At 50.8% G+C, this 14,693-nt stretch overlaps 5 protein-coding genes across 5 annotated transcripts; 3 read left to right on the forward strand and 2 right to left on the reverse strand.

The window, feature by feature from the left end:
* Window positions 1–183: 183 nt before the first annotated feature.
* BO72DRAFT_368167 (putative multidrug resistance protein) lies at window positions 184–5,306 on the forward strand (the record flags this gene model as incomplete). The annotated part of the gene is made up of 15 exons (XM_040940876.1): window positions 184–426; window positions 483–1,011; window positions 1,066–1,298; window positions 1,354–1,633; window positions 1,688–1,914; window positions 1,960–2,736; window positions 2,794–2,956; window positions 3,020–3,334; window positions 3,394–3,505; window positions 3,553–3,624; window positions 3,670–3,720; window positions 3,767–3,834; window positions 3,887–4,505; window positions 4,554–4,634; window positions 4,712–5,306. 15 exons carry the CDS (start codon window positions 184–186, stop codon window positions 5,304–5,306), a joined length of 4,365 nt encoding a protein of 1,454 aa, XP_040805706.1.
* Window positions 5,307–6,135: 829 nt separating this feature from the next.
* Window positions 6,136–7,031, forward strand: BO72DRAFT_176697 (uncharacterized protein). Its single transcript, XM_040939437.1, has one exon. It carries the CDS (start codon window positions 6,378–6,380, stop codon window positions 6,921–6,923), a length of 546 nt encoding a protein of 181 aa, XP_040805707.1. The 5' UTR covers window positions 6,136–6,377; the 3' UTR covers window positions 6,924–7,031.
* A 289-nt stretch (window positions 7,032–7,320) lies between these two features.
* BO72DRAFT_176785 (glutathione S-transferase family protein) lies at window positions 7,321–8,466 on the reverse strand. Its single transcript, XM_040939438.1, has one exon. It carries the CDS (start codon window positions 8,270–8,272, stop codon window positions 7,559–7,561), a length of 714 nt encoding a protein of 237 aa, XP_040805708.1. The 5' UTR covers window positions 8,273–8,466; the 3' UTR covers window positions 7,321–7,558.
* BO72DRAFT_176791 (fungal specific transcription factor domain-containing protein) lies at window positions 8,433–10,693 on the reverse strand. The gene is made up of 6 exons (XM_040939439.1): window positions 10,493–10,693; window positions 10,258–10,438; window positions 10,176–10,207; window positions 9,413–10,121; window positions 8,757–9,343; window positions 8,433–8,649 (listed from the first exon to the last, which is right to left on the reverse strand). The coding sequence occupies exons 1-6, from the start codon at window positions 10,502–10,504 to the stop codon at window positions 8,593–8,595; spliced, it is 1,578 nt and encodes a 525-aa protein (XP_040805709.1). The 5' UTR covers window positions 10,505–10,693; the 3' UTR covers window positions 8,433–8,592.
* A 782-nt stretch (window positions 10,694–11,475) lies between these two features.
* BO72DRAFT_474428 (FAD-dependent oxidoreductase) lies at window positions 11,476–14,170 on the forward strand (the record flags this gene model as incomplete). The annotated part of the gene is made up of 5 exons (XM_040947260.1): window positions 11,476–11,786; window positions 11,840–12,114; window positions 12,189–12,559; window positions 12,626–13,371; window positions 13,429–14,170. 5 exons carry the CDS (start codon window positions 11,476–11,478, stop codon window positions 14,168–14,170), a joined length of 2,445 nt encoding a protein of 814 aa, XP_040805710.1.
* Window positions 14,171–14,693: the final 523 nt, after the last annotated feature.

Here is a 14,693-nt window from a genome sequence, read left to right on the forward strand (position 1 = left end):
TAGCTTTATTTTTCTCTGTTGGCTGTTGGTATCTTCTCCGGGCCATGCCAGCCTCGCTCCTAACTCAGTTAGACTGCGCGAGTTCGCCACTGCGCATGAATTATCATTAAAGCCTGGTCTGCTCAAGTCAGTCCGTTCTCCCGATGTTCACCAACTTCACTACCCGTCAAACTCCTGCCTAAGATGTCGCAGAATGCATCACTTTCTGGTGGGGGTTCCCTTCCTTATTGCCCAGCTACAGATGACGCCTTCGGACCTGTTGTTCTAAGCTGTCGTAGAACGTTTGACTTCACTCTTCTTTTTGAGCAAGCCATTCTTTCAATTATTCCTTCTGCGTTACTACTTGTCTCAGCTCTACTCAGGATATACAAATTACGTAACCAAACTCCCAAAGCAGTTGTCGATCCATACTGTCATCTTAAAACTGTATGTACCTGCATCCACTTCCAACTCATTCCAAATCTAATTCCTGAATCATTTAGATCATATCAGCGCTGAGTGCGTGTGCCCAATTGACTCTACTGGGTTTATGGGTCGGAAATAAGTACGGACAGACAAGCGTTTCCATCGCGTCCTCGGTGTTGGCCTTCTTGGCTGCTACGACAATAGTTCCTCTTTCCTATCTTGAGCATATGCGTTCCGTTCGACCATCCTCGTTACTGAACATCTATCTCCTTTGTACGCTGCTGTTAGATGTCCCGCAGGCACGGACCTTGTTTCTAAGGGGGGATGACACCATTGCCTCGACCTACTGCGCCACTATGGCTATCAAGGCTAGTCTACTTGTCCTAGAGGCACAGCGAAAGCAGCTGTTGATGGGATCGAATCGCACTCCAACATCACCTGAAGCAATCAGTGGAGTCATCAGCCGTACAATTTTCTGGTGGTTAAACAGGCTTCTTGTTCTAGGCTATCAGACTCTTTTCACGCTAACTGATCTTTACTCAATTGATGAAGACATCGATTCTGAAATTCTGGGCAAAAGGCTAAAACACTACTGGGGTCAAGAGAGTTTGTCGCCTTTATCATCGTCTGCTTGAAGCTAATGATGCTGATATTTATCAGAAAATGGAAACCGATCGAACGCTTTGTTAAAAGCGCTTGTACGTTGTTTTGCCCGGCAGCTTCTCGCCCCCGTGCCAGCAAGAGTTCTTCTTATCGGGTTCAATTATGCCCAGCCATTCTTAGTGTCACGTATAATTAGCTATGTCAGTGTCAGTGGGAGTGGGAGTTCAAATGACCACAACACGAGATATGGATTAATCGGCGCCACAATTCTGACATATCTTGGAAGAGCAGTACTATACCCATGGAATTACACGTTCATGTGAGGCAGTTTACTAATGAAAACAGGTATTTAATGCCTCTTACAAACACAAAGTCAACAGGTCTCTGACAATGCTACGAGGAGCCATTGTATATTTGGTCTACCACCAGATGTTGCACGTACCTGACCGTGGAGAGGACCACTTAATGCCGGTCACCTTGATGAGCACTGACGTTGAGAGAATTCAGACAAGCTTCGAAGATCTTCATGAGTGTTGGGGTCAACTGCTGGAAATTATCATAGGAGTGTATATTCTCTCAATCTATCTCGGCTGGACATGTATAGCGCCACTGGTCATAGTTGCTGGTAGGTTGCGCTAACTCTAATGATTGTACGATGTCTTCTCTAATCAAGGTACAGCGTCAACTATAGGAAGTGCCAGAGTCGCCAGAAGGATTGCCGGGAAACAGAAACTCTGGGCTGATTCCGTCCAGCGACGGGTGACCGCGGCTTCTTCACTTTTGAATAATATGAAGAGCATACGCATGTGTGGTCTCACTGAGGATATGTTTCTTCAAATTCAGTCCCTCAGATTGACTGAGCTTAAGAAGCAAAGGGGGCTCAGGTTGATGATCATAATCACTAATGTCTTTGGTAAGATAACTACTTTACAGAGCTCTCATCACTGACAGTTTACAGCCAATTTACCACCCGTACTTGCTCCAGCTGCTACTTTAGCCATTTACATGATTCAAGCCAAGGTCAGAGGTGAAGACCTGCTCAACACCAGCCAAGCATTCTCATCATTAGCCACCTTGTCTCTCCTGATGTCTCCTGCAAACAAGTTCCTTTTCGCAGTGCCTTCAGTTTCTGCGTGCCTGGGATCGATTCAGCGCCTCCAGGACTTTCTATACGTCAGTTCAGACATGAGCGAAGAATGCCGATCCTTGGATCCCTCCCACGATGACGAACTAACCAGAATTGAACGGCGTCCCAGAGGCCCTGCTTCACTAAGATCATTGCAAGACACCTCTTGGGCATTTCATCCTTCCTCCATGGTAGATGTTCGCGATGCATCTATACACTATCCAGGATCCATACAACCAACATTGAACTCCCTGAACTTCCAGGTCGAGGACGGAATGTTGGCTTTGATTGCTGGTCCCGTCGGCAGTGGGAAGTCCACCTTGCTTAAAGCAATTCTTGGAGAATTACCGTGCAGTCAAGGACGGGTGATGACGGGTTCTACCAGTGTAGCCTATTGTTCGCAAGCTCCATGGTTGTTGAATGACAGCATCGAACACAACATCTGCGGCCCGACCGAGCAATCGACAATAGAGAGGGAGTGGTACTCGTCGGTAATCAAAGCTTGTGCCCTGCAACGTGATATTGACGATCTTGCCGATGGTGATCGGACAGTGATCGGAACACGTGGTATTATACTCAGTGGTGGCCAAAGACAACGTCTAGTAAGTACGGGTGTTCCCATCCTGGCCTAGCTTATCTATCTCTGACAAATCTACAAGGCGCTGGCCCGGGCAATCTACCATCGACCCAAGTTGCTTCTGCTTGATGACGTCTTCAGTGCGCTGGATCGCGGCACGGAGGCCGAGATTATTCAAAATTTATTTGGGCGTGACGGTCTGGTACGCCGCCTCAAGATGACAGTTGTTCTGGTTACTCATGCAGGTAAATAATCCAGTCATCTGTTCCAATGTATTAGTTCGCAAGCTCATATACCTCTCTTTATAGCACACATCTTTTCTCTGGCGGATAAACTAATAATTCTCGACCCTGAAGGCCGGATACTGGAGCAGAGAATGCAGGGACAGTTAAAAATAAACAACTTTGCATTTGAGGCAGTGCCGCCGGCGTCATCTGAGGCAACACCGGCTAGGCCGGTGGTACAGGCACACAATGTCTTACGTGACGAGCAAAGGCGGGATTTATCTCGGCAGACTGGAGATTTGAAGGTCTATAAGTACTACCTAGGATTTATCGGATGGCAGCTTCTCGCGCCTTTCGGTGCCAGTGTGATTTGCAACACTTTCACCGCACTCTTTCCTCGTGGGTTGCCCTGATATCTGTCCATTTATCAGACATGAGCTGCTAATGCCACTTATTAGAGATCATTCTGGGGTGGTGGACCTCTGATAATGGTGCTCACTTTTTGCTGTACATGGTGATTTATGCTACGCTACCGCTTGCCACATTGTCAGCGATGGCGCTTGCTATATGGTAATAGGCTTCCTGAAGTGTAATGTAGCATTAGCTGACGGCTATAGGTTGATGTTAATGAAGATCGCGCCCAAGACATCCGTGCAACTGCACGAAGTCCTGCTGATAATAGTGACAAGGTGAGCTTAAAATTACTTGTGGAGAACAAGACTAACATGACCAAGAGCATCGATGGGCTTTCTTGACAAAACAGATACTGGGAGCTTATTAAATAGGTACATCGAATTTCAAACTCACCGAATTGCGATATTGACAAGGAAGTAGATTCAGCCAAGATATGACACTTCTGGACTCCAAACTGCCCTCTGCCCTCATGTTGGCCGTATTCAGTAAGCTGTACGCTTCTGGTCTTCCGGGAGAGAGATACCTGACGTGATATAGACCTCTCGCGGTGCCTCGGCCAATTAGCCTTAGTATCCGCCGGGGCAAGCTTCATGGCTCTTACACTGCCTCTGCTATTCATTGTGCTGCACGTGCTTCAGAAGTTCTACCTTAGAACATCGCGCCAGCTCCGTTTGCTAGATCTTGAGGCTAAAGACCCTTTGTACACCCTCTTCACCGAGACACAAGAGGGTGCATCATCGATCCGAGCGTTTGATTGGCAGGACAAATTTCTCAGCGTGCTTGCGCGGAAACTGGATGTTTCGCAAAGCCCCTTCTACCTGCTTCTGTGTGCCCAGAGATGGTTGCAGTTGGTTTTAGATCTCATTGTCGGTACGCTGGCCGTGGCTGTGGTGGCCTTGGCCCTGGATCTACACAATACCACCAATGGTGTCATGATTGGCGTTGCCCTTAATAATATCATTAACCTTGGCGTCGACCTGAACCAGCTGATCACCGCTTGGACAGACATGGAAACTTCACTGGGGGCTATTGCCCGTCTAAAACAACTTCAAGCTACGACGCCAGCAGAGAAACAGCCAAGTAAAGCTGTCAATCCTCCTCTCTACTGGCCTCAACATGGGGCAATCGAGTTCCACAATGTCACAGTTTCATATGAGTATGTATGCCATTGATCTGACGTCCGCCAGTCACTTACCACTAGCAGTGGGAAAGCACCTGCACTGAACAGCATCAGTCTCTCTATTGGCGCGGGTGAACGAGTCGCTTTGTGTGGCAGAACCGGAAGGTATGCAAGAGAAATGCCACCTGTTACACTTGAAGCTCGTGTGATTGAGTCGGGCGCTGACGCATAACCACCTCCAGTGGCAAGAGTACTCTATTAGCCGCCTTTTTGCGACTTCCCGACGTTCAGTCCGGTACAATTACTGTCGATGGAGTCGACCTCCGAAGCATCGATAGTAGCTTGATCCGAAAACGCATGACGGTAATCTCACAAGAGCAATTTCTAGTCGGAAGAACCCTGCGCCTTAGCATTGATCCCAGCAATGGTGCCTCCGATGAGCAGTGCATATCAGCACTTCAGAACGTCAAGCTGTGGCCAATCTTTGAGAATAAAGATGGGCTGACAACCGCGCTCGATGGAGTGACCATGTCTCATGGCCAGCGACAGCTACTGTGCCTATGCCGGGGAATGCTTAAAAAGACGACAATTCTACTCCTCGATGAGGCGACGAGTAATGTTGACCCCGCAACGGATCGACTGATGCAGAAAGTGATCCGAGAGCGATTTGCCAACTGTACGATTATCACAGTCGCACATCGCCTGGACTCTATCCTGGACAACGATCGTGTCTTTGTGCTTGATGCGGGCTCAGTAATCGAGGAGGGCAACCCCAAAGAGCTTCTGCAGCGGAAGAGCGCGTTTAAAGCGCTACATGAAGGCCGGTGTCGCGCATAGGTCTTCTGGGTACTCGCTCTATCATGCTACGACTTGAGTCAAGCTGCTTGTGCCTTGTATGCAACGCTGTACGTATACTCATCTATAGTATCGTTAATAAAGCTAACCAGATTGGCTAATGAGCACATTCTTCTAAAGTATCATCGAGTCCTTCTCGACCAATCTCTCCGCAATATCGGTCCACAAGACCAGCAAGGAACTTAGGGAAAAAACAGTATTTACACCTGAGTAAGACATGCTACTGCATGATCTTCAAATCACCTTCGATGGTCTGGAAACCCTCGCTACTCCAACTCAAGGACCCCTCCAAACATCAAGTCAATCGACCCTTTTCTCTTCCACAAGATGTGCCAGAGCAGGCATTGAGGCACGCACCTGTATCCAGTCGAAGGACACCGCATATGATCGTCGACGAGAAGTTCTTGCACCTCGCGGAGACCACGTGCGAATCGATCTTCTCCACCAACAAAGACAAAATGACCCTGACAACGAGAAGTGAATATCCGCCCCCCTCCATGATCGTGGTACCCGCTGAACTCCTGACATCGGCCTGCAGGCATAAAAGCCTACATTCCCAACCGCTGTGAGGGAATTCACTACCAGACAACCTGCCAGCAGCCCTGAAGCCTCGAAGGCCAGGCAGCTGCTCACCGCCCGCCACGCCATGTTGATAGTCCCGCATTCAGATGGCCTGCTGCCTCGCGTAGTCTGGATTCATCACTCATCCACATCCCCTCACAATCCTTGATCCTCCGTTCCAATCCGTCACCCAAGTTGGTGTTTTGGAACAGAACAGATACACACTCCTCAACCTAGCCAACTACATCTCCTACACTCTTCAAACCCACTAGGCTCATACTTCTTTATCTCTACAACTATCAAAAACCGTTACACAGTCTCTTCTTCCCACGATCTCATCTCTACAACCTGTAGACTCTTTCTGTCTTCTGCCCAAACCTGGAGAGCAACCCCAATCTCTCCGATCCAATCCATCCTACAAGTTGGAAAACCTGCGAACAGACTACACACTCAGAACCCAACTCACCAAACTTCATCCATCAGACCGAAACTATGTCTTCGCACCCATCGTCCAGCGACAACATCACCCGCGCTATCCCCGACAACACCCACGGTGAAAACCACGACGCCTCCACCCACCAGACCAAGAAAGAACAGGAACCCACCATCCCACACAACCCCGAAGAACAGAACACCGTCCCTCAGGACACCGTGGACGGAGATGAGACCTCCAAGCTCCCCGAGAGCCACGATACCACCGCAGACGCTATGACCCACCCCACCTCGCCCAAGCCAAACATGACACAAGTCAATCCGGATGAGACAGTCCACCCTGTGTCCACCAACCCCGACCCAACTCTCCCCGAGGAGATCGAGGCCAGCATCAACGCAGCCCGACGTACAATGGAGACATTCGACCGACGCCTCACCCACCTGGAAGCCGGGGTCGAGCATCTGCAGCAGCAGCTCCAGGACCAAGCGGCGCGGACCCGGCAGCTGGAGGCCGACGTTCATCGCCTGATGCGTACTGCAGACAGTCATCAGATGAGCATTCTGCAGATCTACCGGCGCGTTGAAGAGTGGTACTGGTTCCAGTAGCTCAGAGGCACGTTGGCACCCGGAAGGACCATCGAACACACCGTTTTGTGTTGGAGAAGGAAGTTGGACATGGACTCCCGGGCTAGGTTGACTATTTCTTGTATTCTTTTTGCCTAGTGTTCAGATCGGTTGGATGAAATCTCGTATGTATCGTTGAAGATGAAGGACTGCCCCGAGCCATGAGGATACTGTCGGCGGCCATGTTGATAGCTCCGCTCAGATAACGTTAGCCGCATGTAGTCTGTATTCATCGGTCATTCTTGTCCTTGGCGAATACGACGCCTTGTACATGAAAAACAGGCACAAATGATCAACTAGGCTGCTTAGCAATTGCCCAGCGGGTTATGGAGTGTCGGCGTTCGTCAGTAATTAGACCACGCATTTCAGCAATCTACTAGCCTATCTCACATGTTGAAGAACTAAGTCAGCTATAACTGACCACCAGGAGTTCAAGATATGGTTTCATGTAGCCCATCCTTGAGCGTCATATTGTAATCAGCATCTACATATGTACAAACCTAGTTGCAAGGACCCTCGAAGCAAACCCGAAGTTTCATAATATACAAACCGACGAATAATCGGCCATATCCCCATCTTAACCCCCGTTGCAAGTTTCCCCGAGTGCCACATCTACCTCACGCTTTCTGAGAACGCTCCTCACCAGCAACAGCAGCAACAACACCCTCAGCGCCCATCGGCCTCTTCAACCCCGGGTCCCCCTTCTCCATCGCCGCCACAAACGCGCTCCGCTCCCCGATCCGCCCCAAATAGCTGACAATATGCGGATACGCCTCCAGACTGTACGGCATGAAGATCCGGAACGTCGTGAGCGGGAACAGCAGCATGCAGTCCGCCGCCGTGAAGTTCTCGCCTGCGATGAACGGGTACTTGGCGAGCTGGGCCTCCATCGCAGCCAGGCTGCGGTCCAGCCGGCCCTGCATGACCTGGGTGGCCGGGTTGTTCTCGGGCAGAGCGGACATGCGCGCAAACATGAGCTCGTAGAGGGCAGGCTGGATCCCGCCGTTGGTGTGGTGGAGCCAGAAGACGTAGTCCGGGTAGTTGGGGTGGGTGGGCGGAAGAGTCAGTTTGCCTTGGGGGTCGTATCTGGCAAGCAGGTACTCGAAGATGGCGTTGGTCTCGCCGAGGGTGACGGCGCTACCGTCTTGGATGACGGGGGCGGTGCCGATGGGGTGCAGGGCCCGGTAGGCGGCCGGGGCGAAGGAGGTCACGGGATCCCGGTCGTAGCATTTGAGCTGGTAGGGGAGACCCAGTTCTTCGCAGAGCCAGATCACTCGGTCGGACTGGGAGAGGTGGAGATGGTGGACGGTGAGTTCAGGAGATTCGGACATTTCGAAGACTCAAAGAATAAAGATGGTTGCAATCATGGATGTATGGTTAAAGAGCGTTGAGTGAGGTGGCTAGTAAGTGAGTCTTAAATCTCAAGCTTTAAAGTCCCTGCGGCACATGTACACTACGGAGACTTGCGCCGGATTCGGCAATCGAGTCTTCCGAGATTCTAGAAACGCGGAACCCGGGAGCTCTGAGTAAAATACGTGCGGGAAACCGTGGGCTGATTTCGGGGACCCGCTTGTGGATCCGAGAAGCTTTGAAACATAGGCGTTTGGAGTCTGGGACGGGCGTACACTCCTGGCTACCAACCACATGCTTTCTATATGATATCATAGAATGCCCCATTGAGCTGCTGCATCTGCCGGTCCCAGTAAGCCTGCTTATAAATCAGCATAGATCCAGATCGACCTGTGCTCGGATTGCATAAAGGCTCAAGTCTAGCTCAAGGAAGTAAAAAGTGAAGAAAGTTGTTGAAGGACTTACCCAGTCAAACATCTCGAACGGAGAATCACCATGGACCAAGTTGTCGAAGACGAGCCAAGGAGACGAAAGCAGGCCACTCGGGGGCGTGATCTCTTGAAATTGAGGGTCGGATATCTTAGGGTTACTGGGGTCAGTAGAAGGCCGAGTTTCGTCTGAATCACTGTTCCAGGTCACAGCATGACCCATCCGACCGAGCATTGTGGCCAGAATCTCAGCTGCCTTGGTTATTTCTATAGGTGATTTGGGGGTCTGTTTGAGGTTGAAGTATGTCCGCTGGAGAATATGGACTAGTTCTGTAGATGCGTCGCTGGTCAAGGAAGGCTGAGATGAAACCTTTGTCCTGTTGATCACCTCTAGACATATCACCATAGCCGCAGTGAGGCAATCAGACACCGACCGAGAGGCACCAAACCACACACGCTTTCTATTGCGCGGACCGTGCAGGGCCTCTTGAAACAGGAGACACTGCTGCTCGAGAACGCAACGGGCTGCATCCACGCATGCCCATCGAAAAGCGTCAAAGCTGGGGTTTGACTCAGACGAGATAAGATATTGACGATGCAAGATGCAGCGCGACCGTTGGTATACTATCTCCAGGGTGCGTTGCATGATCAATTTGTCATATTCCATCGTTGGAGTGATTGGAGAACGCATACGCAGAGAACACGGGAGGCCGTTTCTCAGAGCTTCCAGTTGCTGGCCCAGGCGAGCAGTGCTGTCGGGAGAGATTGGGCCTTTTGCAGCAAGATCTGCGATCTCATTGGCTACTGAGTAAAGATCGTCAAGAGCCAGCATATATACAACGTGGCTAAGTGTTCCGGTTGTGGATCGGGATGAGGGCAGCACTGACATAGTGGAGTTGAAATCGTCGTCGAGTAAGTTGCGTGGGCGAGCCGAGTTTGTGAGGCCTTGGTACATAACTCTTGGAAGTCCTGTTTGCGAGGCAACGACGTTGTCAATGACTGATAGCAACAGCCAAGCCCTGCATCGCATCTCTGCTTCGAAAGCAAGTAGAGGAGGATGGCAGAGATGGGCGCTCTGATGATATCCCATCATGGTCGCCAATCGCGAAACAATCCCGAGAAGAATCGACACGCCAGTTTTCGATTCATTGCTTTGCAGGTACTCTATTCCCAAGTAAATCAACATTGCTTCAACCTTGAACCTGCCAGGGACAGTGAGATCTGACTTCGACAGTGCGACAGCTGACTTTTCTCGGAGGGCATAGAAAGACTGCGGTACTTCGGAGTAGGCTAGGATGGGATCCAGAAAATGCTCGATCCACACTCCGCAGGCTAGCACCGAATAGAGTAGGGCCAGCCAGGCGGGACTGACAGTCGCAGGTGACTGCCAAAATTGGCGACACTAGAGCTTTCAGACATGTCTCGCGAAATCCATGAACGCGATTTAGAGGCATACCTGAGTCTCAAAAGTCGGAACATGAATGATCACTGCAGTGAAAAGGTCAACCAGAGTCTTGCAGATACATACAGGAACGTACTCAAGGATGGTTCTGAGGATTTGAGGCATGATGCCACGAGTCTATCCGCCACTGCGCGGGAGGGCAACGAGACTATCAATTCGTCGATGCTCACATTTTGCGAGAGACCCGACAACAAGTGCACGGAATTGCCGCTTGATTTGATTTGAGCATGGCTGGGATTGATCTTCAGTTGCCTTGTCTGTGTTCGATATCAGCTCGGAATTGGGGAATGAGGACCCAGGTAACCACACACAGCGTCATCCATGAGAGCTCGCCAGTGGCTCGGATGGACAAATCGTGTCCCACTCGATTCGGACGGAAGAAGTCGGACCCCAGGACTGGAGCGCTTATCCTTGCCTATCTCTATCTCAGGATTTGACCGTGTGCATTCACCGTGTGGTGCACAATGTTCTCGAGTGACATGGGCAGCACGCGCGTGCGCTTGAACGTAGTGACAGGAGATGCCATGATTCCGATTTCGGCAATTCGAACAAGGACGAGCGCGATCACATCGAAGTCTGTAATCGCTTGAGTTAGTGCCAAGTAGTGCTGCGGGTGCGTACGAGTTGCATGCATCCTACTTTCTTTCACGACAGGAGGTACAAGACAGAAGCACTCGAGGCTTCTGGTCCCGTCGCTTCCGATCTGGCAGCGGCGAAGAGAAAACTCGATTGGTCACAGTCAGGGGCCGAGACTCCATCAGGATGCAGATTTCAGTGGAGAGCCGATGCTCGGGGCTACTTGGTTGTGATGGAAACGGGTGTGCCTAAAGAGAGGGGAAGTCAGAACTTCCTCAATGGAAGGCGGACGATTCGTAGATCGACATCACGGGTTTCACGGGTTTCACGGATTTCTCGGATAACTGGTAAAGTAATCAAGTTTGCCGCAGTTCCAAGTTTCGGTAACGGTAACGGTAACTTACCAATACAGCTGCAGTGGGTCGCCGGAGACCCCACATGTCAATCACCCTTTGGGCGAATAACCGATTCTCTACCTACCTTCCTCTCTTTGGATATACTCAGAGTACAAGGTGGCACTGGTTAAAAACACCCCACTATCCTCGCTTCTCTGATTCCCCTCATCTGGCTGTGAGAATGACCCACTTCTGCAGGGTGGTTCGATTGTTATCGAAATGAGAAGTTCCACAGCCTATATAAGGCGAAAGTAAGCGCCATAGCACACATCCTTCCCCCCAAGAAACATACTGTTCACATACTGACTCGGCGTCTTGGAACGATGACAGACTCCCAGCTCTCGAAACCACGATTCCGCGTGGTGATTGTCGGCGGGTCCATCGCAGGCCTGACCCTTGCCCACTGCCTACTTCGACAACAGGTGGAATTCGTCGTCTTGGAGGCCCATGAGGAGATTGCACCGCAGGTCGGTGCTTCTATCGGAATCATTCCAAATGGTGCGCGCATCTTGGACCAGTTGGGAGTTTTCGACGACATCATAGAGGCTACAGAGCCCCTTCGTGACTCCTACTTCTGGAAAGAGAATGGCTCGCTTATCACCAAGAACAACGCCCCGAAAATCATCCATGACCGGTATCTACCCTTCTTGCATATTAATACCTCAATGCCCGCTGACCACAACCAAGACATGGCTACCCCATTGCGTTTGTGGATCGTCAAGTCGCACTCGAAGCTCTTTACAAGCATCTTGGACAATCGCAGGCTCATGTATTCACTGGGAAAAAAGTCGTCCAAGTCGAACATGTTGCCGATGGAGTGAAGGTGCACTGCGCAGACCAGTCGGTCTATGAGGGTGATCTTGTTGTCGGGGCCGACGGGGTAAGAAGCACGGTGCGACGGCAAATGTGGGACTACATGGAGTCAATTGGGCTGAAGAAGGAGGCACTGAAGGAAAGAGAAAGTGGGTTGCCTTCTTTCAGACCTTCATACCAACGCAGTGCTGTTATACTGACTCTTCTAACTTCTTGGCCATAGCAATGACGTCCGAGTACAGCTGTGTGTTTGGCATCTCGACATCGACTCCAGGGTTAATCCCGGGGACCAGTCATCGAACTTTCGGCGAGGGGTGGTCGGCCCTGACTATCGTCGGAAAGGAGGGCCGGGTGTTCTGGTTCTTTTTCAAAAAGTTGGACCAGAAATACTCTGCCTCGCACATCCCACGCTTCGATCAAACCATGATTGACCAATATGTCGACCCCTACCTACAGAAGCCGATCACTGATAATGTACCTTTTGCCGAGGTATACAAGAGGGCAATAACCCGGACTTTGTTGCCATTGGAAGAGGCCTCCTATAGCCGCTGGGCCATCGACCGGTGGGTTTGTATCGGAGATGCAGCGCATAAGGTATGCTCTTGAACAAAGTGATGGAGAGAAAAGCCCTAAGTGCGCGTGACTGACATCCCCTAACAGATGACTCCGAACTTGGGTCAGGGTGGTAACAGCGCAATTGAAAGTGCAGCCGCGCTTGCGAATAGTCTTGCTAGCTTGCTTCAAGCCTCCCATGAGTCGAGCCCCGCTGTAGAGGAGCTGAATAAATGCTTGCAATCCTGGCAAGAAAAGCGGCGACCTCGCGTGCAAGCCATCTTTAAGTCAGCCTACAGCCTCACGCGATTAGAAGCACTGAGTACACTCAAAAGCAAGGCCATAGCACATTATTTAATGCCATATCTCGAGCACTACCTGGTCGACAAATCATCTCGAACCTTCGTGGGGGCGACAAAGATTGATTACCTACCACCACCGGCCAAGTCCCTAGCGGGTACGATGCCGTTTACTGACTGTCGACCCGTGCCGGACTCCACAATTGGGGAACGGGCACTTTGGACGCTGCCACTATTGGGCATCTCCGCCTTCAGTAAGACAGCCGTGGAATCAATGCTCTCACCCCTTAGATCACATCTGGTTCTGATGTTGGATAACGGAACCTGGACTGCTGCGAGTGGCGAAGTTATGGATCTAAACACATCTTTTTATTATAACCGCTTCTTTGACAAGCTGATGCGGCCGCTGATTACTTGTTTCCTACCTTCAATCACCGGATCAGACCCGCGCTCACGCATCCAGATGTTATCGTTCATGACGGACCTGGGACCGGTCTATGGAATCTGGTTGCTGGAGAGCTACCGCAATTTGCACTCATGGCACCAAGTAATTCTGTGAGTTCTCCGCATACCAGCCGACGTGAATTCTGACTCATTTGGTCGATGAAACAGACCCATGGCAGCAGGTAGCATACTTCAATTGGTGGGCATCTGGAAAGTTGCCCCTCTCTACCTCGCGTTGGAATATCTCTGCACGCCCCTGTCCACACTGCTTGCGGGCGAGAACAGAAAGATAAATTGTGGCCTCACTGGGTCTTTGGTTTTCTCCACCCTGGCAGGATACCACTCGATCACATATGCCAATTTCTTCGCCCCAACCCTCAAGTTACGCCAGTGGTACAATGCTCTTTGGCAGGCTTTCCCGCTGACGACTCCCCTCCTTCAGGGCACCATCCTGCTTGCGGCCCGCGTGCTCAACAGACCGTCCCCGAAGTTACGGGATGTCCAGCATAAGCCACAGAGAAACGAACTGCAATACATCCGGTGGGCATACGGTACCTTCGCCCTAGTCTCCGGGCTCACCTTTGTTTACGGCCGGATGACGGCCCCACGGGATGATTCCTTTAGTAGCATCTTCCTGCCTGGTTTGCGAGATGCTTCCGTCCCAGTGACGTCGTTCAGTGCCTGCATCGCGCGCTTCTTGAAGTATGATGAGCTCGTCTCGATGACGAGTGGGTTTGTATGGCTGGCGCTGCGCTTCCGCGAGTTGAAGCAGGCTGGAGCTCAATTTTCTTGGTGGAGAGCCGGTGGGGCATTCGCAGGGTCACTTCTTACTCTTGGACCTGGAGCGACATTTGCACTGGGTTGGGGTTGGCGCGAGGAGCTTTTGTATCAGCCGCTTGGAGAGTCGTAGAGTCAGTCATTGAAGGCAAGAGAGTTAGTCCGAGTCAGGATCTATCAAACTGTACGCATGTGTCGCACACCTTCCAACAGACTTACCTGTTCTCAGTCTTCCCTAGCTGCAAGAACATATGATGCCGTAGCCCTCATCATTCATACTAAGACACTGAACAGAAATAGCTTCACCTAGCCTGGATTCATCCATCACTTAACCATACCCCTGACACAATATGAGCTTCTCCACCTTACCCGTCCTCAACCAAGCGCGTAGCGTCGAGAAGAGCATGCAGCGCTGGCCGTTGTCTTGTGCTTTCATGCGAACACCACGTACCAGAGTCGAAGGCTATGATGGGAGTTTCAACTATGATCCTCCGGGATCACCTGACATATTGACATCATGCTAAGGACATAGCTTCTCCTTCCTTCACTTCACTTCTCCTCCTCAAGCTTATAACTCAAGATCATCCAGCCTACTTCTGCTTCTCTCTCTCTCTCTCTCTCTCTCTATAACGACCTCCTTATCTATCTATCTATCT

The sequence above is a fragment of the Aspergillus fijiensis genome (assembly GCF_003184825.1).
Source record: "Aspergillus fijiensis CBS 313.89 unplaced genomic scaffold BO72scaffold_4, whole genome shotgun sequence".
Taxonomy (NCBI): Eukaryota; Fungi; Ascomycota; class Eurotiomycetes; order Eurotiales; family Aspergillaceae; genus Aspergillus; species Aspergillus fijiensis.

What these genes read in the sequence shown, in the direction of transcription:
- BO72DRAFT_176697 (XM_040939437.1), top strand. Translation starts at nt 6,378, where the DNA reads ATGTCTTCGCACCCATCGTCCAGCGACAACATCACCCGCGCTATCCCC.
- BO72DRAFT_176785 (XM_040939438.1), bottom strand. Translation starts at nt 8,272, where the DNA reads ATGTCCGAATCTCCTGAACTCACCGTCCACCATCTCCACCTCTCCCAG.
- BO72DRAFT_176791 (XM_040939439.1), bottom strand. An exon ending in ATCCTCAGAACCATCCTTGA is followed by an intron (nt 10,208 to 10,257) that starts GTACGTTCCTGT and finishes TTTTCACTGCAG; the next exon opens with TGATCATTCATGTTCCGACT. An exon ending in CGTTCGAGATGTTTGACTGG is followed by an intron (nt 8,650 to 8,756) that starts GTAAGTCCTTCA and finishes ATTTATAAGCAG; the next exon opens with GCTTACTGGGACCGGCAGAT.